At 40.4% G+C, this 25,162-nt stretch overlaps 1 protein-coding gene and 1 long non-coding RNA gene across 2 annotated transcripts in view; one reads left to right on the top strand and one right to left on the bottom strand.

Annotated features, from left to right (window-relative positions):
- The window catches only part of LOC142086187 (netrin-4-like), a 54,388-nt gene that overhangs the window by 16,498 nt on the left and 12,728 nt on the right, over window positions 1-25,162 (bottom strand). The window contains exons 3-5 of the mRNA XM_075158867.1: window positions 16,142-16,405; window positions 821-947; window positions 103-291 (exon numbers count right to left, since the gene is read on the bottom strand). Of these exons, the coding sequence (XP_075014968.1) occupies window positions 103-291; window positions 821-947; window positions 16,142-16,405 (580 nt within the window). The remainder of the gene's footprint in view (window positions 1-102; window positions 292-820; window positions 948-16,141; window positions 16,406-25,162) is intronic.
- LOC142086191 (uncharacterized) lies at window positions 208-25,024 on the top strand. Its single transcript, XR_012675025.1, has 5 exons — window positions 208-294; window positions 3,669-3,780; window positions 17,648-17,781; window positions 18,585-18,673; window positions 24,948-25,024. It is a non-coding gene; the product is annotated as an uncharacterized LOC142086191 (long non-coding RNA).

Raw genomic sequence — 25,162 nt, forward strand, 5'->3', positions numbered from 1 at the left:
AATAGTAATACTCATGAGTTACTTCTATAGGAGTTATTGATTTCTTTCTTTTAATGATTCTTCCACCATTCATCTTCACCGCATGTAACAATAGTCACTTACGTTTGCAGACCTCTGTAGAAGACATGGGTTTCCCTCTATCTCGGTAATACCCCGGTTTGCACCTTTGACACCGATGTCCCTCTGTGTTATGCTTGCAGTTGTCACAGACTCCACCACTGCGCTTTCCTGATGCCAGCCAAACACTCAGATCAAAATGGCAGCTATCAGCATGGTTGTGACAGCGACACTCTGGTGAGAAACAGGAGAATATATTTCAGGCTTATATAATAGACACAGCAATACTATTCAAATGGTATCATTTTCCTACTGTGAATCATGGAGGAAATATTTGAATGTAACACACTTCATCTGCCTGCAATCCTTGATTTTCATAAAAACTAGAAATTGCAACAGAGAGTGATAGTCCCAGTCAGGGTGGTTGTGAGCTGTGTGGTATTTTTACAGTAAGACAAACCAATCTGACAGTATCATAAGTCCTGCACAAAACCCTGGAACACTAGAACACGTGAGGGGACATAGCTGCATGAAGAACAGATTTCTGCCTTGTAAATTCCACTTTCCAATAGCCCAAATGGGTCAGCTGCTGTAAAACAACATGCATACTGAAGTTTTCCATCAATGACCAGCAACTTATCCCCAGTTTCTGTAATAGCACCATTAGTGTACATCGACAGAAGTCTTTGTTAGGGAACTTTGCCTGCTGGCATGCTGAGTGCTTATCCTGAAAGCCTGTATCAGTAAACTGCCTCCCACTTACTTCTGCATTCATTTGGTGCCCCTGTTTTTCCATCTCCTGGCTTCCAAGGCTGGTCATTGTATAGTGGTGCACATTTCTCACAGTGGTCCCCTGCTGTGTTGTGTCTACACACACACTTCCCATGGACCTGTCAAGGGAAAGAGAATACATTCAAATAGCTACAGGCAAGATCATGGTGGAGTGCCCAACAGCCTCACGAGGAGGTGGGACTTCTCCTGCACAACTCCCACACAGCTGTCTGGCTTTCTTAGGGAACCCACAAAGCCTGGAGCTTAAATGTGTAGCTTTATCTCTTCACACAGTCACTAATGATGTAGATTCTTCCTCTATATTCCAGTTTAAATGCATATGGCAACAATTTCTTTTTAACTCTCCAGTTGGCTATTTTACTACTACATTGATGAACAGCCTTATTTAAATTGAGTAAGCTAATGCAGCTTACTTTGATGTCCAGGGCAAGAGCATGCAAAGACCCTGAGCAGACAGTAACCTCCAGGCAGCGTCAAATACACTCTCGGCTAGCAGAGCTGAGTCACAGGAGAGCACAGTCTAACAGAGGATGCTGGACCCTGTCTTATTTGACATTAACAGTGGTCTGGAAGAGAGAGTAAATATAGGGCAATGAAATCACCATGAATTACTAAATTATAAATAGAAGAATGAGCAAGTAAACCTCCTAGCACAGTTAAAAATGTAGCAAAAATATTAAACTTGGAAAAATACCAACCAGTATACCCACAGAAAAACAATCCAAACCACACATTCTGTGAGAGGAAAGCACTGATGTTTGAAGAGACTTAGATACAGTAGACACCAACCTACCAACTTACATATGAAAAAAAAAATTATATCTATAAATAAAATAGGTTAGCAGAAAAGGCCCAGTAAAATTTTGGGCTGTGTACCTAAGAGCACTGTAACTCCAGGTGGATAGGAAATTGTACCTGCAATGCTGTGTTCAGTTTTGAACATCTTATTACCAGACAAATGAGAAATTGGAAGATGTTCAACAAAAATGAGCAAAAGCTGGCATGGCTGAAGAATGGAGCTGATCTACAAGCACTAAGCATATAAACCCACCTAAGCTAGGAAACAACAGTTTACAAAATGTTTGAGGGGGAAACAGAAAAATGCAAATAGTCTTGACTAAAACTGGATGAATAGTAGAGTTCTCTCTGTGACTATTTGCTTGAAAAATTACTTGAAAAAAGAACTTGCTTCCTCTGTCTGTATCTGCCTTCATTGGAACACAATAATGATTTTTAATCATGGAAATATTCTAATATATGTCAGTTTTGGAATCAGGTATTCACACCAGAAAGCTGACCTTGGAAACTGAGCTAATCCAGCTTTCAGACGGAAAGTTACTATTGAAACTGGTTCTGTTCTGAAGTCATTTCACACACCAGGAATATAATAGCCAGTTCCACTATAGACTGTGATTTGGTGCACGGGATCCTGTAATATCAAGCCACATCCAAGAACTGCTTTACAGGAGGGTTTTGTTTTGGTTTTTGTTTTTTTTTAAGAAATAGGATTCCAATATCTGTTTGCAATGCCTCAGAGAAAGGATTTCCTGGAGAAATTATTTGAGGAAATATCCAGCATAAGGAGTGGGAGAAAGGGAAAGGTGATACCTATAGGTCATGTTCTACACTCACCACAAGAGAAGCTGCTAATTAGTGGTATTTCACATGCAATGAGACACTTGTACTAGAGCAGGAAATGCACAGAAATCAGGGACTAGACCTCTCTCCCTCCGTGCACTGTTGAGGATGCCAAGCTCTGTAACCACTGTCACAGCTCTGGCCCACTGCATGTTACACAGAAACCAGAGGCCAAAATTTCATTTTGACTGGGGTATGAATTGAATCTAATCCTTTAATCTCACCACTAATGTGAGTTATGTTTCTCCGTAGTCTTTCCTGAAAGTCAGACTCTCCCTTTGCAGTTCCCCCTTTCCCCATCTTGCATAGGAGGTAGCTTGGGATCAAGAGAGAAATGTTCAAAAGCAGTTGCATGAATGCACTCCCCTGCCCCCAAACTCATCTCCCTGCAGCAATTTGCTCTCTGCTCCCCTGGTTTCTAATCCTCCCAGACCAGATATGTCATGTAACTAGCAAAGGGGATAGGCTGCAGCTGATGCCATCGCCCCTCTATGGCCAGCTGGCAGATTTGCTGCTGCACAGAGCAGTTGGCTGCCTCCTCACGGAAGACTGAGCACAGACTTCAGGGTATGCATTTCTGTCAGAGCTCAGCACCAGTAAACCTCAGGAGGATACAGCATGTAGCACATTATGTGATGCGTCTTCAGACCTTTGTACAAGAAAGTTGTCCATATTCAAAGCATTAAATAGGATGACAAATTACAGAGACAAAGACAAAAATACTAATAAGCAACAGTGTCGGGCTTCTCCCTATTTGGGTTTGGCTCTTCAGGCTTGCAAGTTCCACCCTGTGGAAACAGTGACTGCTTTTCAGAAGCCATAGAACAGAGAAAAGGACCAGGAGTGAGAAAAGATAAAGTGAGCCTGACCTAGAGCCATAGATTTTAATATCCCCAAACTTCAGACTCTATCTCAACTTTACAGCTCATTCCAAAATGGATCAGAACCAAAGTCTTGGATCCAGTCACTTCTTAGGAAAATGCTAGTGTATTTCAATGCAAAATTTGTAAGTTGGCCCGTTGGGTTTTTTAGAGATATATACACACAAACTGTGCATTCACTATATAAAAAAAATTACATGAAAGAAATGCTGAGATTGTACAGTTGGGAAATGGCAGAATTAAACCATGCAATCTTGTTTTAGCCTTGAATGACATGATCAAATATTCATTATTCCACAGGACCCTGTGCTTACAGTGCACAGCACAGATGGTGTGAACACTCATGAACAATTATTCAGAAAGTAAACAAGAAAATTCAGTGAGAGAGGAAGAGTCCGGTTGTTCTTTGGAGGTAAGCAGATGTGTGAGTTTGCTCATTGCCCACTGGTTTGTTGCAGACTGTAGTTTGTGGAGGCTGTCTAGGAATGGCATGTTGTGGGTAGGACAGAGGCATAAAGGAAGCTTCTTGCCTGCGATCCCTGCTATTGAACAATTAACCAAATATATGTAGAAGGATGACTGGCTTAGACAAGAGTTGAAAAACCAAGCAACCAGCAGACAGGAGAGCCACTGAGCAGGCAGAAGTAAACAGTGGAGTTGGCATGGAACTTTTTTTAGGAAGTGTTAGGTCTGAGGAATAACCTTTTTTGTATAGGTTTAAGAACAAGGAGAAGAGAATTGATGGGTATTGGGGCAAAGGAAAAGGATAATGGAAGAGAAAGCAAGTCTGCCACGTGTTATCTGTGGATGGGTATCTCATAGAAGATTTTTTCTGTGGAGAGTAATCTCACAGACAGCATTCATAGGTGAAAACAGTTAAGCAGGAGAGTGCAACATGAGGGGACACTGAAGTACAGAAAGAAGTTGGACATGAGAAGAGAGCAAAGACACAGCTCAAGTAGAGCAGAGACAAGAAAGGTGATTCATGGATGTAAGTGGCCATTGCATAAAGACTGGTTAATGAAGGAGAAACTGAGCTGTGGAAGAGACATATTACACTTAAGCATGACGTGAAATAAGGGTAGGTGAGGTGGCTGTAAGTAACAAGAGACAAACAATTTGTTCTGTTAGAGGGGAAGAGGTAGGAGAGGCAGCCAGAGACCAAAGTCCAGGAAGGAATAAGAATTAAATACAGGAAGCTGTCAGATAAAATAGGAAATGGGATATCTGCTTAGGGAGAATGAGAGCTGCATTTAACACCAACATGAGGAGAGCAGACATGTCCCTGACTTGTTATTCCCTGCTGAAGTAAGTCCACATCTCTCTCACAAAAGTGGGTCCAAAAAACCAGAAGATTGTGCTCCTACCAAATGCAAAATCTCAGGATGCACTGGATCTTACTGGAACACAAAGCTGATCACAGCAAGGTAGAGAAAAATAGTCAGAAGTACAGATTCAGGGGAACTACACTGATATTTTTCTATGCCCCAGAAAGCAGGGTAAAGTTGCAAGGAGGTAATAATGATTAAGGAGATAATTGTCAGGGAGCAGCAAGGACCAGGTGCTCTCTAAGGGGTGTAGAGCTATAACCTGAGGGTTACCACAGCACAAACTGTGCCCTTACTGAGGGGGCACCATGCTAAGCAGAGTGGGCAGGGAGCTGGTACCACAGTCCATTGACAGCCCCAGAGGCAGCAAGGGGATAGACCAGGGGCAATTCAGGAGCAGCAAGAGACAGGCCCAGAAACAAGCTGACAACATGGGTTCAAAGTCCATCCAGGAGGCAGAATGAGAGACAAGCTACAACACATGTGAGGGGTCCACAAGGGGGGAAGCTACCTACAGCACAGGCCCAAGGTCCATCCAGGAGGCAGGGCTTCAGACAGGCACATCTACAGCATAGCTCCAACAGCAACTGACAGCCCGGGGCTGAGCTTAAATGGAGGCCCCAGGCCAATGGACAGAGCGCGTGGGTAGGAGTCCCAGGTGGGGCTGGTCAGGGCCGTTAAAGTCCTTTTAGTGCCTTCAGGATCCTGATAATAGTTCTTTGATTGACACTGGATTAATATCATTGGAAGCTTTAGGATATCCGACTACTGGGAGGCATTTGAGGAAAAAAATACTTCAGCTTTCTAGATTTGGAGCTGGCAATGCAGGTGGAGGGAGCTTGAAAGCAACATGCGAAGAACAGAGGCTTACATGAGATTCATGCCATCGATTAGGAAACCTAGCCAGTTTATGACAGGGATTTATATGAATACATATAAATGTATTGGTACAGCAGGAAAAAGATTGAGATCCAGGGATTTCTGTCTCAAATCTCTCATTTCACTTTATCCTCAATGTTCAATATGTGACACTGCATCCTTAGATACAAAAGTATTTAGGCCTGTATGGGCTTTTCCACGCTGCTCATTGCTGCAATAATTGAGTACTTCAGAAATATTAAGGAATTTATTTTTATGACACCTCCCTTCATCTGCTTTTCCTCATTACTGTGATAACTCTAGTTGTCTCCAAGGATCATTCCCATTCATTGGAGCACCGCTGTATTGAGAGTTCCCTTGCTCTGACAAATTTTTTTGAAAGTGGATGGTGCCTTCCAAAGTTATTGTGGGGAATGGGTCAGAGAAATAGATGCACTGGCAGGCAAGCAGACTGTGTGATCATATAAGCCTCCCCATTTCATAAAACCAGTCTGAAGTACTATGTGCATAAACTGTAGTAGTTTGTATTCTTGCAGTCATGCTTTCCAAGTGCATTCAGCCAGGGTTACTCATGTCACTAATGCATGCTATGAGCTTTGACAGATGAAAACTGTTGCTTTAAGTACTGATGTTCTGGCTGCATCAAGCTTCCAGTTTTCTAATCAGCTTTTGAAAGGGTAGAAGTTTATAGATTGTCATACTTGCAGTTAAAGGGTATTATTAGTCCAGGAAAGGAACAAAAATGCTATGCTATACTCTCAATCACCATCATATTGGATTTAATGACCACTTGAAAGCAAGCTCTGCTTTTGTGTCTTGGTATAACAGCTATATTCTCAGGCTGTGTTTTTTCATGATGTAAAGTCTTTCGGGGCAATCTTGATTTGAGACATTTCTGCTTTCCTTACTACTTCTTTCTATGCTATCACCTCCTGCATCATGCCCTGAGACGTGTAAATTGGGCTGTGAAACTAAACCATGTTAAAAAAAAAGTTAAAACAACTTTCTTTTCCTTGGCACTAGTATTTTTAATCTGGATTAACTCCCTCATCTGCCTCACAGTACAGTTGTGCTGTTACAAGTCTGGTATTGCTGCCAAAGGCTTTGATTTGTACATCTACCACCTGAGCAGCTTTGAATCAGGACAGAGAGGAGGTTATAGCTTTATGGATTTTAATGCCAGGATGATCAGTTCCAATAATTTAGCTTGACCTGCATACTAAGCCATGAATTTCATCCAGTAGTTCTTCCATGGGGCTCAGTAATATCTGGTTGATGTATAGCAAATAATGTAGAACTACATCCTGCTTTTATACAACGGTTCCAAGAAATTACATGATACTTATTCACCTTTGATGGCACAAAGTTGCTTTACCTGAATTCTGATCTGCAGCTCAGAGAGAGAGTGGACATTTTCCATCTCTTTGTCCTGCAATTTTTTGATTTTTTAAACTCTGTTCAGCTTTGTATAATACCTGAAGTCTCTTGCTTTGTCTCTGCCCATTTAGTTTCTTTTACCTTTTGTCCTTTCAGTAAATGTTGTGGTTGTTGCTCTTTCTCCTGGGCTACTCTCAGTCTATTTTGGGGCTTTTTTCCTAATGAATGAAGGTTAAATTTGGAAGCCTTCCAGAACAGAGCAACTGTTGCTGATTCGGAGAAAATGTTTGTCTTTGGGCTCTGTATTCACTTTGTAATGTCGCCAGAGAAATTTTGGATACAGCAGTTTGCAATGACATCAGAGGCTAGTCCTTTACCTGCTTTTAGTAAAATGACTCTTTCTGGGTCATTTTGAGTGGTTAAATACAAAACAGTGTCTGCTATTCTGCTTTGTTTCTCTTTCGGTTCAAATGGGCTCTGTTGTCTCTCCAAATGAAGAGATGTATCCATGCAGATTTATAATAAATCCTTCAATATCAGGTCCCGAGGAGAGCACATATGACTTTTAAAAGGCCAAATTAAAAATTTCCTTCAACTTTTTCAAATTCGCAAAGACCTAAAAGAACGGGTGGCTTGGGAGTAAGTCCCAGATTACAGATTGACAGTTCAAATTCCTGCTCTAATCAGGAATGAAAAAAGCCATTATTTTCCTATGTCACTTGCTGGTTTCTGAGAAAAGGTCTAATAAGTGTATGTGTCTAAAAACTAGTATGCATACGGGTGTTTTCTGAGGGAACTGAATTTCTGGCTCATGCTTGGTCACTTTGGTAAATTAAGTTTGAGGGAACTTGGCAGGGATAAGTAGAGCTGGGACACTTGTGGCAAGGCCACCTGAGCCCATACAGTTTTGGTCTCCACAGCAGTGAGTGAATGAGCTGCCACTGGTTCCATATTCACTGAATAGGTAGCGGTGAAGAAAAATCAGTGATAGTGTTTAGTTGAATATTCAGGCTGGCATCACTAAGACCTTTTTGAACAGTAACAAAAGAACAGGATAAAGGGACCAGAAGAGGTACAAAATTCATGCTTCGTGTGAGGGAATATAACTCAGCCTGTGCCAGTTTCAAGACACAACTCCATCCTCTACCTGAATTCACCTTGATCAGTCTTTACACACACGCCTGGCTGTGCGTTAGCCCACGTTTCACTCTGCTTTCTTATTGTTTTCTTTCTGAATGCTAGCTTGATTTTTATTCATTTGTGGGCTAAGCTGTCCTCTTATTTTTACCTACAGTGCCAACAACTCCATTATCAATCTGTAACAAACTGCGTACAAGTTTTCTGCAACTTCTCTGCAGATGGCTGCAGCTTGGAGAGTGGGGGAAGGGCGGGGCTGAAAAAGGTGCAGGACCAGACAAATTTATAAGGAATCTGGGAAGGGAGAAAAAAGGCAATAAAGTCCATGATTTAGCAGAAAACTTGTGCACAGGAAAGGATTCGAAACACCTAAAGGGTGCAAAACTAACCCCCCAGGACCCTTCCAGTAAGTGAACCAAGGCAAGGAACTATATGTAGGATTTTATAACTTTTGCACTGAGTAATATGGAATTTTTCATAACCCTGTGCAAAATTTCTCCATATTTTGTGTGCACCTGCTGCCAAAGCATTAAAATGCAAACTCCGTGCACCCACAAGGTACAACTCTAGAAAGATTTGCTTAAATTACTGGGAATTTATTGGGGATGAGTGAACTGGCTGAAAGGCCTTGAAAAACCTTGGTAAAAGACTGAAAACTTTTGTTCTAGTAACATGTAGGTGAGCTGAGGACAGAAACAACATAGCAGTCTATTCAGTCCTAAGGGAGCTTAAAAACACAAGGACTTAATGTATGAGGCCAAACACAGCAGCTCCTATGATTGTCACATCACAGCAACTTGTTGGTGGCTGTGTCAAATTCAACTTAGAGAAACAGAACAGTATATATTGCATGGAGCTTAAATGAAAGAACCTCAGAAATATGCTGTACTATGGGACATCAGAGAGGTATTGGTAGCAAGTGGTGGCTGATAGCTGTGAGATGAAGCAATTATTTCTCTCTCTTAGACACACACACACACAGACTCTTGTAGCTTTAATGTGAAAAGCAATCCTTAAAAGAACCATAAGGCATATTTTACCAGCCCTAAAATATATTTACACATGTTTCCAATCAAACGTTTCTACTAGCAGGGTTATTATCATTCTTTCACAGAGATGAAAGTAGCAGAGAACATCACTTAAGTGATTAAAACAACAAAAAACACTATTAATGATAGCAATTAAGCAATAAAATTAAAATACATTTAAATAGCTCACCCATAGCCTTTGCTTATAAGAAAAGCTGTGTTTAAAGGCTAATAATGTCAGATAGGAAATCGTTTGCTACCCCATCCCACAAAATAAGAGACGGTTTCCTACAAGTAAGATGAGTGTCTGCATGGGTGGATCTACACTGAGCCCTGATTCAGGAAAGCATTTAGGCATGTGTTTAAACAGCATTCCTGAATAGGCATGTTTTTCTGATTTGGACTTCAGTAGTAGTAAAAGACAATAATAAAATGTAGGAAAAACTTGTTGACTTTATAATTGTAGAATTCCAGCGGACTGAACCACTATATGGATCATACTGTCAAAATTGTGGTTATTCTCTAAACCATAGATACTCAAAACATCATGTTGATGGTATGAATGCCAGATGCTCTGGCTGCAAACCACAGGTTCTCAGTAGAGCTCATGGAGAACCTGCATGGATGTCAAGTTAAACACACTGATTATAATCAGAAGAGGGTAGAAGCACAGCCCACGCACCCTGTGCGCAACAAGCAAATTAAAGATGCAGTATGCCATGGTCAGGGTACACCAAAGTAGCCAACTTAGCCATCTTTCATAAGATGAAATAGCACACTCAGACTAATTTAATTTCAGAGCTCAACAGAAGGCAGGGTATGTCCTCTCTAAAAGGGAGCATGTTGGCCAGTGTTGGTGGATGAGGCCGCACAGCAGCACAGAAGTTCTCCTGGTCTTGCCTGCACTTCAGTGGGCAGAGCTAAGTGGAAAGGCAGGCGGTGGACAGAACCTTCTACTAAACCACCTAGGAATGGTCCCTGGATCCATTTTAGACCTAACATTACCTGAACCTTACCTGAATGTCAATTCAGAACTGGGTGAACTACTGCTTACATGTGTCCCTGGTATTCCAGCTGAAATGGCTGTAATGCAAAGTAGCGCTGATTCTGTTGGGAGGGGAGGACAATCTTGTTAAAGTTTGAGTCTAGTGTTGAAGAGCCAGCAAAACCAGAAATGTTCACAAAAACTATGGACAGGAACCCAGATTACAGAGCCTAAATCTGTACTGAACAGGACTCTGAAACCTTTAAGATCTTTTGATCAGGACTAACTACTGCAGGTTTTGTGCAATTCTAGGAGATACCTGATGTAGCATCTGAGTCGAAACTATAAGAAACTTAACCAGAATGAATACATTTTTTGAAAGGAAACACCCCAGACACCAACCCAGAGGTGTGCTTAAATTTGGATGATACAATATATCTAAAATAAAGGGGGAATATATACCATATTTTCACTTGGATTCAAATTTTTAACAACTCAGAAGGACAGGGGTGTTGATTTTGGGGTTGGCCAAGAATCAACTCCTGGCAGTAATGGAGGCATTACTTTAATATGCCAGTCTTCCTCACAGTCACTCTGAAACAGCAAAAGAAGCATGGGATATATAGGAAAGCTCTTTTTTAGATTTATTTAGGTATTCTTCAGTTAAGGTTTCTGGTGACTTTTGTGCGAATGTCATAAAATAGGATCTTCTGGATGTGATCTACATGACAAGTCTGAATATCCTTTTCCAATATCTAAGTAATTGTTTGAGAACTTAACTGTCATTTAGAGTCACAGTTTTGAAGCACATCTTGCCCTAGGAAACTAGGAACTCACTAAAACTATCCACTAAAATTAAAGAGAATGTTTCCATGATGCTCCCCTGCCAGCTTCTTTGTCATCTCTGAACACAAATATCTCAAACTTTCTCATCCACCTGCATGTTCCCACAAGGATTCCTGTGAAATGCTTTGGTCCACTGTGGGTAGTAAAGGTGTCAGCAACACCACTTTCTTTTCATGTAGTTCACATAATTCATGACTACTTTTTGCTCCTTAATTTATATGATCTTCTTCTATGTTTTCAGATCATTATGGGCAGAGCTTGAAGTCCATATTCAGTTTTAATTTTTGGAAAAAAATCAGCAGAGAGATCTGTTTCTAGAATTTATTCTGATGTGATCTAGAAGCTCTTGTAATCTTTTTTTTTTTTAACATTCCTGATGCTACTCACATAGTTGATGTACACAGGGTAACGTTTTCTTAAACAAAACCTACTCTTCGAGTTGCCAACTACAACAGAGAGCACCTCCTGCATCTCTGAGGTGGACACCATACAGACTGGCACAGCTTGGATCAGATAACATAAAACTTAGCTGGGGATTATCAGTAGAACTGCACAAGATGTTTGAAGAGGAGGTAATATTTGCAAGGGATATGACAGCCAAGTCACCTAGAAAATTGCTGTAGAAAAACAAGTTTTGCCTTATGTAACTTCCATTATGCCAAACATGGAATCTTACTTAGGACCAGATCCTGCTCCCTTTGAAGTAAGTAAGTGGAAAACTTTCCATTTGCTTCATTGTGGAGGATCAGACCCACAGGGAGTCTAGTTTGTCTCTGTAAACAGGATAAAGAAGCAAAAGAAACATCCAAGGCAACTTGTAAGAATTTCCTGGCAGTGTAGGTACCAATAATTAACAAGTAAAAAAACCCTAATGCTTTATACAAAAACATTTTAATCCACATTCGCTTTCCTTTGTCCATACTTACTTCTCATGGACTAGAAAGAAAATTGTGAAATGTTTGGCAAACAGAAAGGACTTTGGTCTAGATTCTGTGTTCTGTCCACGTGCGCTTTCTGCTTTGTAAACTTTGTTCTGGAAGCACCCCTGGACTCAGCTAAAATGTGTCATCAAAGCAGATCCTAAACCTGACAGCTCTTACTAACTTTGTTGAAGCTTAATAAAGAAATAATTTACTGTAAAGCAACACATAACTTTGTACATCCTGCAACAGCAATACCTGGGACAGGTTTACATTCCATTGCATCCAATGGTAGAAGGCGGCTAGATGTATTCAGGTAGCCAGGTCCTTACAGTTGTTTCCCTTATAATGGCATATTCATGCCCTCCATTTAAAAGAAAATGCTTCTCTGTAGTTTCTGCGGCAAAATGCAATCTCAATAATTTCCCTCACTGACAAAGGAGCTACTTGTAAGAGTTCGAATAATACAGGTCGTGAAGTTCAGAAAGGAGAATTTTGTCCTTAGCGATCATAAGATAGCTATTTAAGTTGGGTATGACATCTCTGTGTCTCTTTTTTTTTTTGGTCTGAGGAAAGGAAATAGAAAACAAGAAAACCTCACTGTATATAGCAGCAAACCCCAAATTCAAGATATGTTTGTCCAGAAGTTTCTTGCCTATTGTTTACAGCTCCCATCTTCATTTCTCAAAGTTTTTCTCCTGTCTGACATGATATTCTCAGTAGTTAATAAGGGAAGTGTGGTCTAGATAAATTATGTTGAGGTGGGTGTGTGGCTTGTTCAAAAAAAAAGCCACATTGAAAGAGTACTGGTTTGCTGCCAAAATAAGAAGTCAAAGGACATTTCCATTGGATCCTATGAAAGTCTACTTTGAACCTTGCTGTACTCAGAATTTTGTGACTCATGACCAGAGAGAATATGCATGAAATTATTTACAATTTCAAGCCATGAGGAATGGCGTACTGTTTGGAGGTTGGTTTTACAATTTGCAGTTTCCTTGTATCCATTCGTTTCTACGACACTGTGGCATCTGTGACATTACTTCTCATAGAGCTGCATTTCTTGTTGGTAGCCTCAGTGGAGAAGCCAGACGCTGAATGGGTTGTCATGACTGAACGGCCAGATCCACAGGTAAATTGATCATTGACAGATCATCTAGTAGTCATAGATCATCTAGTCCCTCCAAAATGGTGTTGAAAAGTGTTCGTTCAAAAGTGTCAAGAAATTTGCTTTGGTTTTCTCCATTATTTAGCCTCCACATAGTATCAGTCTAGCAGTGTTAGAAGTATTACAAATGGAACAGATTTAGTTCAAGAGTAAGAAGAGCAGACTTACAAGTTAGCACAATTATGTCTCTTCCAGGACCTAAGTGCAGAATGATCTCAGTTTTTGGGCCTATCCCGTGGCAAACAATTATAGTTGTTTTCTACATGGACTTGCTTTTGTTTTTGTTAACTACAGAAAATAAATACATTGTAGGAGGACTCTGAACTCTTAAAAGACTGAAACTCCTATTACTTAAGCCTTTCTGTGGAGGTCTGTATTTTTCCAGCTCCTTATTTAATTACTTGACAGCAGCCCAGGAAACATGAAGCTGCTCTGCCTTCATGCTGTGATATCACCCACACTAGCCACATTAAAAACTGTGCGTCTTGAGACTTGCTCTGCCCATGTATTCATTAAATATTAGATGCAGCCAGTGGAATGAATCAGATTATTTCTGGACGTGCAGTGTTTGTTTCTAACATCTCTTTTCCCTGTCCTGTTTTAGTCACCATGTGACTGAAAGTAGAACACCTTCTGTGTCTTTGCCAAGAAATTGCAAGATGACAAAGATTTTTGTTGCAATGTAGTTTGGCTGATATGAAATGTACCATTGGTGTTCACCACTCAACAACAAAGGCCTCTTCCTTCTGCCTGTAGCAAGGAGATTACCATATTGTAAGATGCAAAGTTATACACTTAAATAAACTCCCTCATGCAAGCTATGTAAACCAAATCCTGAGATCTGTACCTATGGGAACTCTCCCTTCACCACTACAATATCATCATTGGTAAGTATTAGACAAAATCTAAAAGGATCCAGGAACCTGGCTCTTCCAAGAGTGGATTTTCATTGCGTATTTGAGAAGGAGCTAGGGTGTAATGACTTAAGCACAGAAAAGAGGAGCAAAATAGCATGATTATCTTTACTCCAGACTTGTATGACTTGGGAGTAGAATTTTAAATTTTTACCTTCTCAGATTTCACACTTCTCTGCTTAGTACAAAAACCCAAGAACTAAGAAAGGATATGTTAAGAACCTTCCAATCATATCTGCAGAATGAGGATCAACTGCTCTCCTTGATCATTGGGGGAGAGGGGACAAGAAGGAATCAACTTAATTTGCAGCAGAGATTATTTAGGTAGGCACTAAAGAAGAGCTTTCAAAAAGTCAAAATGGGAACAACTACTGAGGATTGCTATTGAATCTCCTTCATTAGAGATTTTCAAAAACTAGTTCAACAAGCATTCACTAGTGAATGGCTTAGGTATGCTTGATCCTGCCTTTGTGTGAGGACTCAGACCAGCTCACTTATGGTCTTTTCCAGCCCTCATCTAGGATTCTAGAGGTAGTTAAAGCTCTGGAAGGCTTTTCTCATTTTTGTCACTGCTGCATCTGAGTCCCTGCTTAGGCAAAGACTTGCTAATATCTGTGCCTGTGCTTATGATGTGATGCATCCACCCTCTTGTCTCCTGGGACATGAGTCACTCATGAAGTGCATTTCATCAAAACTATTTCACCTTCTGCCCCATGAAGTCATTGATGGCACAAGAAGATTTTATTCCCTTATGACTAGTGGGAAAAAAAAATCCAGTCATAGTTTACAATGTTATGCCAGTAATATAACAATATTATGTTTTCCTTTTCTGATGGCCAGAGTGTTTATTCTTCTACCAGCTGTATTCATTTAGCATGTTATCCATCTATTTGGTTTCACTATATATATATTTAACAGTTTGCAATAGAGAGGATGCACTCTTTAAACAGCTTTTCTCCACATGGTTATGTATTAAGGGAGTCTATATTTACAGTTAACTGAATCTGATAATATCAGTTAGTGTTAGAATACTGAATCTTAGATTTATACCACAGATGGAACTGATTCAGAAATGATTTTGCAAATATTGTGAAACCCATATTATCTTACAATATCTACCTCTGAACCTAGAAAAGTTGAAAGGAAGACAATGAATACACATTCCAGAAGAAAATAAACCAAAATATCAAGTGTACCATATAGCTAAAGGGGTAGAAATTAGCTGAAGATGTATTTGTTGAGTTTATTATGTCAGAGTGCACCAGGGACTAAAGTTCTAAGGGTTATTTTGGTTTTCAAAACCCATTACAGAGACAGACAACCTTCTGGAACCAGTGGAGCCATTGGCTAGTTTAAAGTGGCTTGAATTCTGTCTGTGATGTATGTATTTAGATGTACCTGGATATTTGGTTAGCATCATTTCCCTGTGGCTGTTATTACAGTTCTTCTATTTAATACTTGCAGCTAAATCAAAAAGGAGACGGGAAGTCATTCCCCCTGAATCGCAACTTCTGAGTATGCATACAAACACAACTCTCATCTTCTGCACATCCAGGGTCAAACACAGATAAAAGACTGAACAGGGAGGGGCTAGTCATAGTACTATAGAATGATCTTCCTACAAGGTTTGGCTTTAAAAAAAAAATATTCTAACTTATTTTCAGCTGAATAGGTAAAAGAGGAGGGGAGTGGAAATTATTTTCACATCCTTTTACTATGTGGTGAAAGTAATAAAAACACAGAAGGCTGAAAACCTAAAAGTAAAGGCTGAAACCCTAAGTCTCACAAACTCAGAAAATCTGAGATTCGAGATATGATGCTGAAATTCTGGTCAGGGCAGTCTTTGCATCAAAGAGATTAGTTCAGTTCTGTGCAGGTATATAGGTAGGAGATTTCATTCACTATATTTGGGATTGGATCTCTGTTCCAATTACAAAGCCTCTTCACAATTTATGAGTATTTTGAGGTCCAGAGTTTTTAGAAGGACCCATCTCTGGCAATGCAATTAATACAAGGGTTATAGGAAATCTTTTCCCAGAGTGGTTTAGGTTTCCCTAATGTGGATTGACAATGCTGCCCTTTTTTAGATAGGCTTAGGGAGGCTTGGACAGGATCATACACAAAATGTACAGTTAGGCTGAGAAAGCACAAGCAGGTAACTAGTCTAGTAAGTTAGTGAATGTCTAGAACTCACCACGTTCTCCATGACTCCTGTCCTGTTGGCAAGCTCGCATTCTTCTGCATGCCCATTGCAAAAGCAGCTTCCCCGGATGATCAGGTCATAAATAGCATAGTGAGCAAATCTCTGAGGTTTCTCTACCAATCCCGAACCACGGCATGGACATTCGTGTCTTTTTAACAGAAGGAGGCGGAGGTTGGTGAGTTTCAGGAGATCTTGAGCCTCAGGACTATAGGGATCTTCGATCTTGTTAGCTGGACTTAAGGCACGATAAATCACCTGAAAGACAGAAGATACACATTCAAGAATAGATATAGGACTCTGCATACACAGCAAACATCCCAAGGCGATGTTCAGGAAAAAGTAATAGTTCCTGTTTAGAAGACTCTGCATAAGCTGTTGTGGAGCTGTGACTGATCCCAGAACATAATAGCTGAGTTACCACCAGCTGGCCAAGCCACAGCAAGTTACTGTGTACCCGCTTTCATCCCGTCTCAGATGTGAGATAGGAAATGCCTTTGTTTAAACATCTCTCCCTGGGGTTACTGAGCCCAGTCACTTCTTGCAGTTCAGCCAATATGTAGTAACTTGTCAAGCACTGGTTACTTCCTTGTGTTTGTGAGCCAAGTGTCACTCAGAGAAATCCAAGGTTTGTCAGCATAAATGCAGTATTAATGCCATCCAAATTTCTCAAAGCATTTTAGGAACATGGCTTTAGCATGAGTTCTAGAGTCAGGTAAACTAAGGCACTAAGGGAATCTGTGAAAGAAGTGGAAAGGAAACTGTGATCAGACTTTTGGCTTGGTCACTTGAACTATGTGCTAGAAAACATAGCTTGGCTTAGGGTGAGTAAGCATTGAGAGAACCCTGTCTTCAAACAAAGCCAGTCGGTTTATTCATTAGGAGAAGAGAAGTAGCTACACTGCAGTGAGCTCGCAGGACCAAAGGCGCTTTGTGCCTACTGGCTGTCTGCGGGTTGTTACTCTTTTGTCACAGCTTATGCTGTTTGATAGTTCTCCAGAGCAGGAACAGTTTGGTTTTGAGTATCACAGTTCTAATTCAGTGTTTAACAGTGACTAAAGGGACATGTTGTATTTCAGCTCATGCACTACTCTATCCTTCTGTCTCTCTCAGGGTGTGTTTGTTTCTGTTGCTTTTGGGGAGAGGTTGACAAGAGAGGGCTGCACCACAGTCCATGCCAGTGAACTAGAGAGCTGGTTGCATTCGTTCCCAGGCTTAGATGTCCTCTATGGATATGCTAACTCCAATTTGAGAGCTATTTTCTCCTCTAGTTGAGTTTTTCCATCATAGCAGAGGACTTGCCCTCAGGGTTCTTTGGCCTTGTTTTATAAGTGGTGACAACGTATGTCTGACTAACTCCATTAGCGGAATGAAAGCTTTGTTTCCATAGGGATTCCCTCTTTCTCTCTCTCTGTGTTTTTCTTTTTCTTTCTTTCTAGTGAACTGACCAATTTAAATACTTGCAGCCTGTAAAATACTTTTGCTCCTTTTTGCTTGCAGGAGCCAGAAAAGAGCTTGTGGTACATGCCTGGAAGATAATTCTGTTGCATGTTGATGGCACATGGGGAGATAAAGCCCCTTCAGCAGAATCAGCTGCCAAGCTTCGCACAGAGCTACACCTGGCAGTATCACAGGTACATTTCCCACCTTTCCGCAGCATTTTCTGTTTGGTTAGCTCTGTTCTTTTTCCTTTTAATTCCCTTCTCTTATACCGTCAGCTGCTTAAAAAGCTGCAAACACCCCTGTTTGGTGAGATCAGAGGTGCCCGTATTTCCTTGTTTTATAGAGCTATGGGCAGATTGCCCAGGCTGTGCAATGCAGGTGCCTACATTCCCCTGACCAATGAAGCCATGACAAAATAGCCCAGGCCTTTCCACCCCAATGTCTACATTCCCCCCGTCAATGGAACCGTAAGCAAATGGCCCATTCTGTTTTGTCCAGGTGCCCAGTATTCCCCTTATTGATGGATTCACAGGACAAAGACCAAATCCCCTCTGCCCTGTTCCCCTAATCCAGGATGGTCAGATCTTTTTAGTGGAAACCAGTTTTATGGACCCTCTCTCCTTTTCCCAGTCCCCTGTGGACCACACAGAGGTGGAGTGGTTTCTCAGAGTCCTGAGCACCTGGTCGTGTACAGACACACACATCTTCCTCCCACATGGTCAATTAATCTAAGATCAAGGCAGTAAACTGGATGGAATTGTTCTGCAGAGCCTGCTAAGCTCAGAGATCTCAAAGCAGGATTAAAAACTAACTACTGGGATATTAATGGTTAAAAGTCCTTGTAGAACTGTTTTAAATTGGCATAAAACAGGAACCAAGGGTAAAGCAGAATGTTCAGTTACTGTTTTTTTTATAAGCTTTATTCTCACAATTATCTTTCTTGTCTATGGCTTCTGTAATACATATGCTTAGTAAAAATGGTATCTCCTTTCAGGGTAGCTCTCCAGGGGATACCTAACAGATCACCGGCTTGAGAACATAAATGCTAGAGGTACTTTGCCAGGACAAGACATCTGGAAAAAGGTAATCAATATGTCATTAGCTTCTGCAAGATCTGCACTGGTCCTGCCAGTGACCTCCTTATACAGGCTGGGCAAGCGGCTTAATGTCTCTGTGCCCCAGAGATCGCAGTTGTGAACAGCTATGGATCTCCTCACAGGAGTCAGAAAGAAAGGGTGAATGAAGTGAAGAACAAGAGTTTTTACTGGCCCTCTCTGAAAGAAATGACTAGATAATGGCCGAAGTGTTTCTTTTTACTCTATGTCTCTGGCATACTTCTGCTTGATGACAATAGTCTTGCATTGTGCTACGTTAACAGTGAAGGAAATCTTCTGTATTGTATTGTACTACTAGAAACCTATTTTTTATACAGTACGATAAGTTTAAAAAGATGGATTGGGATCTCTAGTCAATTATCCATCGTCCCCATGTCTTAATTGGCATCCAGATAGCACTGAGTTCTTTAGGCAAAAGAACAGCTGTTGGGTGCTCTTCTCTTAGCGTAGGGCCATTTGCTTTCACGAAGCTGTATTGTTTTTTGTTTCTTTGCTTGACAGCTTGGAAAAAGGTTGGGTTCCCTGTGGGTTTATTGTTTTGCAAATATTTTAATTTCTGGCTTGCATCTCTTAAGGGGAGTTGCTTTGGCATTTTCCATATCCTCTTAGAACTCTGGACATTATTTGTGAGTAGAGATGTTAATAGCTTGGATGTCCCATAGGGATTGTGGCATCCTTTTAAGAAAAAACAGTATTCCATTCCAGTTGAGGTACAAGAGTTTGCTTGTATGATTAATTCATGACACATTTCTGTCTGGAATAAGCTCAATGGTGAGACTGGATTTGTTTGTCCTTATTTCTCCCAAGGCAAGACTTGTTAAGTGTTAAAGATCTGATTTGGGTGACATAACACTAGTGAAGTCTTTTGGGAGTGGCATTTAGATGTTCTTCTTGGGTTCAACAACCACTAAGGAATTAGCCTTCCTTAACTTTGTAAAAATCAAAGATATTGAGGACAAAGATATTTTGTATCAGTAGAGTCAAAGCAGATATGTTGTGCCAATCTAAGTAGGTTTAGGTGAGCTGCATTTTGCACAGAGATAGCACAGTTTTATTTCATATTTAAATCAGTTTAGCAGCATTATTTAATATATGCATAAAACTGGAAAATGGAATTTTCCTCTCTCTTCCTTCTGAAGGACACATTCTCCTTGAAATATTGGTGGTTAAAACCCTTGAGCACAAGGAAGAGTATAAGGTAGTCACCATCTCTTGGCTCATTTTTAGTATTTGATTGGATGTTTCTTCTCATGTTAAAGTGCTAGTCACTAGATCTTCCTTAACATATGTGTTGCCCTACTGTCAAGAGCAATACGTTACAATCCATAAGTTACACTTATTAGTATACTACGCGTATTGATTCAAATAATTGTAGAGTGGGATGAATTTTTAAAACCAATCTGGTATCTCACCTTACATGCCCTGAATTATTTTTCCATAAATGCATAATTTACCTAAAAAAACCTCCAAACCAAACCACTAAACTTTTTTCTGTACTAAAAATACATGATTATATTTTAAATTAATGTATTTGGGTTTACGGTTCCCTAAGAAAAAATGAATCCTAAATTAGGAGACAGATTGGTGGTGGTTGTATATATGGGTTGATAATTTTATACGGTACAGAGAAGAATTTTATTTCTGTAAAAAAGGAAGAGATGTCACTGTGACCAAATGACAGAGTCGGGAATGTGACTATTTGTTCAAAGCCCCAGCACAATTGTTCAGTATAACGTTCAGCAAGTAACTTAAGCCTTATGTTGTTCTGGATTGCCAGTGAATTCAGTAGGAATAGAAGTCTGTTGTATGTTCTGCTTACTTTTTTAAAAAATAGGATACAGATATTCAAGTACTTCATGGAATAGGAGGAAGATTAATAAATTTATATCTGTAAAATTCTCTGAGAATCCCTAGAGATGGATGTTCAATACATGCAATTTTAATAATAATAGGTAAGAGATAAGAGTTTGGCTGTCTCAACCATTTCTGCATAAATGTTTTAAAGATTAGATTAGAAATGGATCTAAGTATTAGTGAACTCCTGGAGTTATGAGCTGTGGGAAGAGACACTCCATCCTTTTCACTGTGTTATTTGTTCCTTTTTTTTTAGTTCACAAGGTTGATGTTTCTGAAGCCTATGAAGCAGATTCCTTCTATACAGATAGATGTTTGACTTCTGCCTTTTGCAGAAAGGCAGACATATAATTCATTTTTCATTTCCCAGAGATACCGTGCAAATTTGCAGTTTTCCATTATATTCATGTAAAAGACATGAAGAGAGTGCAATGAAAAAGAAGTGTGTTCTTATAATTAAGAAGCTCTGAAAAGAGCTTCCCATGATGTTCACTGTAAAGCTATTTCTCATCTAATTAAATCTGTATCTGGTATCAAGCTCTGTGGAAGCTCTGTTCTTTTTTTGCTGTAACAGACTGCTCTGAAATCTCCCAGTCGTTTCTCTGAACATCAGTGTGCAGCTTTCATAAAAGTAGCATATGCACAGCTGCAGAAGCAAATCTGATGGTGATTAAGTCTGCTAAGGGACACCCTAGAAATCTTTCGACTTCCATTGATTTGGGTGGAAGTTGAGGGCATTCAGCACCTCTATAGTCTCAACCCTTTGTGGAAATACATCCTAGATCCTGAGTTTCCCTTATAATCAGGAGCTGACACTGGAGCTGAATGCTGAGTAGGACATTCATGCTTATCTGCATATCTGCTATCAAGCGCATATTTGTCATTCTCATTTTCAAAAGTCAATCAGCTGCGCCTCAAAAAGATGGTCACTACCCTGTCCTCTCCTGACCTTTCTAAGAACAAGGAAGTTTGGAGAATGCTCTAAGTGTGCAAAGCTAAAAAAGGTAGCCACTGTTAGAAGATTTGTTTTGCTTTACATAAGTTGGCACAGCTTCAAGGGTCATGTTTTATCGCCAATCAAGAGATCATCTTCATTCCAGAGACAGTGTCTCAGATTTTTGATTTCTTGCCATATGTTTTGCTTCTCCATTCTTGATGCAGATAATTCTGTTTTCTTAACCTGATCTTCCAGACAGTATTAGTCAGAAAAGATGTGGACACAACAAAGGTTCCCCCTTGCAAGCTCATAGTCTAAGGTCAAGGAGTATGAGTCATAAATGCATTGGTGCCAATGCATGGTCTCCTACAAAAGACGATCCTTCTGCAGAACAAGAATTTGATATTACAAATCATCCTTAAGCTATGTTGATCATGTTGCACACAATCAGGTTAATGAGATCAGAAATGTCTGTGCTTATACCAGGCCCATCAGAAGGAAGCTGCAATAAAAACTCTCGTCAGTCCTAAATCCTCTTCATTAAGAGATTTTCATGTGAGTTGATTTTATTCTTAAAGGAATAGTAAACAATTGTTTCACAAATTTTCCTACCCAGTGGCAAATATCCTCTGATTTATTTGATGGAGCCCGTTGACTAAAATTAATTCTTCCATCTTGTGGTACAGTAGTCTTTACTAAGAAGTAGTCTTTTTCCTGTTTTGAAATACTGTTCGGAGCACAAAGAAAGTCTAGCTATTCTCTTAGCTATTAGAAGGCTCATTCTGACGATTCATGGAATAGTGTTTTTTATTTAAGATCCACTGCTTTTCTGTCCTTCCAGAGAATAAAACTTAGAAGCCAGTATAGAATATGATAGTTTGTTAAAGAAATAATTGTGCATTTGATTTTTTAAATTTCTCTGATCTGGGTAAACTCAGCTACTACCAAGACAGTGGCATCTTGAATTGATTCTGTGTTTTCCAAAACAGAAAGGGTCAATGTCCCTTCAATATGCATTTGCTTTGAGATGATTCCAGTAACCCAGTCAGTGTGGCATTAATATTAATATATAGGCATTGCTGCCAATATGATGATGGGGAAAGACTGCACAATTGAAGTTAGAGGCAGACAAATTTGAAGAGCCACGCAGACTTTTTCTCTTCCTCAAACAAAATGTATTCTGTAGGTTCAGGTTATCCGCAGATGTAAATGTCTACATCTGAAAAGCAAGGTTTGTAGGGAGAAGCAGTATCTTCTATCAAGCCAGGTATTGTAGCTGGAGTACAAAATCTAGACTATTGGGCACAAAAAGCTTCAGCTTGCAGGCTGTATACAAGGAATGGACAAAATTCCTTCCATTCTACAAAGGGCATGTGAGAACCTTACATGGGGATGTGAGAACATTTCCATGTTCCCACAAAGTGCAGTGTCCTTTTTCATTATGAGGAATGATACTTGCTCTGAAATGGCAAAGGACGGCACAAGAAGTTCTGTGGTGGAGACAGCCTGACTGGGAACTGGATTGGGAACAAGGAGACTCATTTCACTCTGTCTGCTGAATTGTCAGGGAAAGTTAAATCACCATCAGTGTCAACCAATGTCAACCAAGCTGTGTTCTCATGGGAGAGCACCCATTTCTTATAAGTGGAGCCACTTATATCTCTAGGTCTTGGCTGAAATCTTACACATGAACAGACTTAGCTAAGTCTATAGTCTCACCATGACAGTGATGTGTGGACAACTATAGAGCAAACTCTTAAGTGTTCTTTTGCCTGGAGTTTGAAAATTACAACAAGGAATCTCTAAGATTTGTAGCATTTTAGACAAGAATTTTTTCACAGTTGAGACTTGAAAAAAAAGTCATGGCTGCAACTCCACTAAGGTTTTATAAAACAGGGTGAGAAGAAAAATTCATTTGATATCTGCTGCCTTGTATGTTCAGAAAATGCAGAAGCAATGCTCAAAAAAACCCTACTGTCTCTTTCTGGCTGGTTTATAAGGTTCCAAATGTCTCTGAAATGGTTCATTACAATCCAGGTCAGAGTAGGACACTCGGTGCCCTCCTGAAGTTCACTTGCCAGGGATGGGAATGCTGGACTGGTCTCGTCAGCTTAAATTCCCTTCAGAGACAAATCCTTGAGCCCCTTAATTCTTCCTCCAGGGAAGCAGGGCCTGGCAGTGCTATCTGCTTGTTTACACTGCTGGTGTTAACTGCTTCCTCTCAACTTGCCTCTGCATTCTCTCTCCTCTACAGTTCAAGTTAAATGAAACGCTGAACAGACGGCCCTAGTCATAACATTCGGGCACTTACCTTCACTAGTGACTAATCCCTCCTGGAATCCCTTCCGGCTGGAAGTTGGAATAACCTGAGCATCACGCAACTTTGAGAGGAGAGTCCTGATGACTGTTGGACAATTCACTGCAGTGCAAGACCCTGCCCTTGCATCTTAGCTGCTAGGAATTCAACCTTGTGATGTGCTGAGAATGCTTCTTTTCAGTGACCCCACTGCCATATGAGATCAAACCTTTAAGAAGCCACTGAAGCCTCAGTGATGACCTCTTGAATTATTGATGTTGCCACTTAATGAGGGGGGTGTGTGTGTGTGAGTGGGGTATCCTCCTTTGTTTATCAAAAGGTTTGGCATGAATACAGTAAAAGAAAAGAGAAAAGACAGAAAAAAATGTAGGTCCTTGGAACAGGATCACATACGTTCCACATAGAGCCCTGTCCCTGGCCTGATTTGGTGTCTGTGTGCAGGTGGTCCTCCTCTGCCATAACTGTTGCTCAGGGAGTCCCTGTAGATGGAGAAAGGCAGCAGAGGTCTTCAGTGTCAGTGCAGAGGAAAAGACCTTCCACAGGGTTGACTGTGGCTTCTGTCTGAACAACCTGGTGGCTTTTGAAGCAGACAGAACCGCATCCCATTACAACATGTCTTAATCTGGCATGCACAGAGTGTGTTTAGAAGAGTGATTAAAAGTCTTTTAGCTACAAAGCGAGTCCACTCATCTTTGACAAAAGGCACTGCTGGGGACTTCTGTCCCTAAAGAGGTCACCACAGGATACAAAACGGAGAATGAACAGGTCTTCTGCGCAAGGCACACTTATCATGTTGCCATAGAAACCAGTTACTTAATTCAGGCATACACAATTCTTCCAGCCCCCAGTGAATTCCAGTAATGGGTTTATTATATCACACTTCATTGGTGTCATCTGTCACACAGACACTCACATAAATGAACCAGCCTTTGATTCAAAACTCCCTTCCACTAGCTAGACCCAATAGGGGAAGGGTCTCCTTTTGGGTCTGGTGGTTATAAGCAGGTCAGTGTTCTACCCCGTTTTGCATGCTAATGTCTTCCTTTCATGCAAACATCATCTTCGATGGAGGAGAACATTTGTTTTCATTTCCCGATATTCCAGCTTATTAAAAACGTGCTCTTAATCTTTCAGATCCTTGAGTGCACGTGCTGTCAGGATGCAGGTTGAAACATTTCGGTCCCTGTTTCCTCCATATGATGTTTGAACTGTAAGTCACACTACTGTCTGATGCAACGTTTCTCCTTTTGTTTGGGCCAGAGTTTTGATTTACATTAGCTGACCTGAAGGCTCATTTTAGGCTCCATGACTATATAGTACAGTGTTTTTAAATTAGAAAAACAGGTGGA

The sequence above is a fragment of the Calonectris borealis genome, chromosome 10 (genome assembly GCF_964195595.1).
Source record: "Calonectris borealis chromosome 10, bCalBor7.hap1.2, whole genome shotgun sequence".
Lineage (NCBI taxonomy): Eukaryota > Metazoa > Chordata > Aves > Procellariiformes > Procellariidae > Calonectris > Calonectris borealis.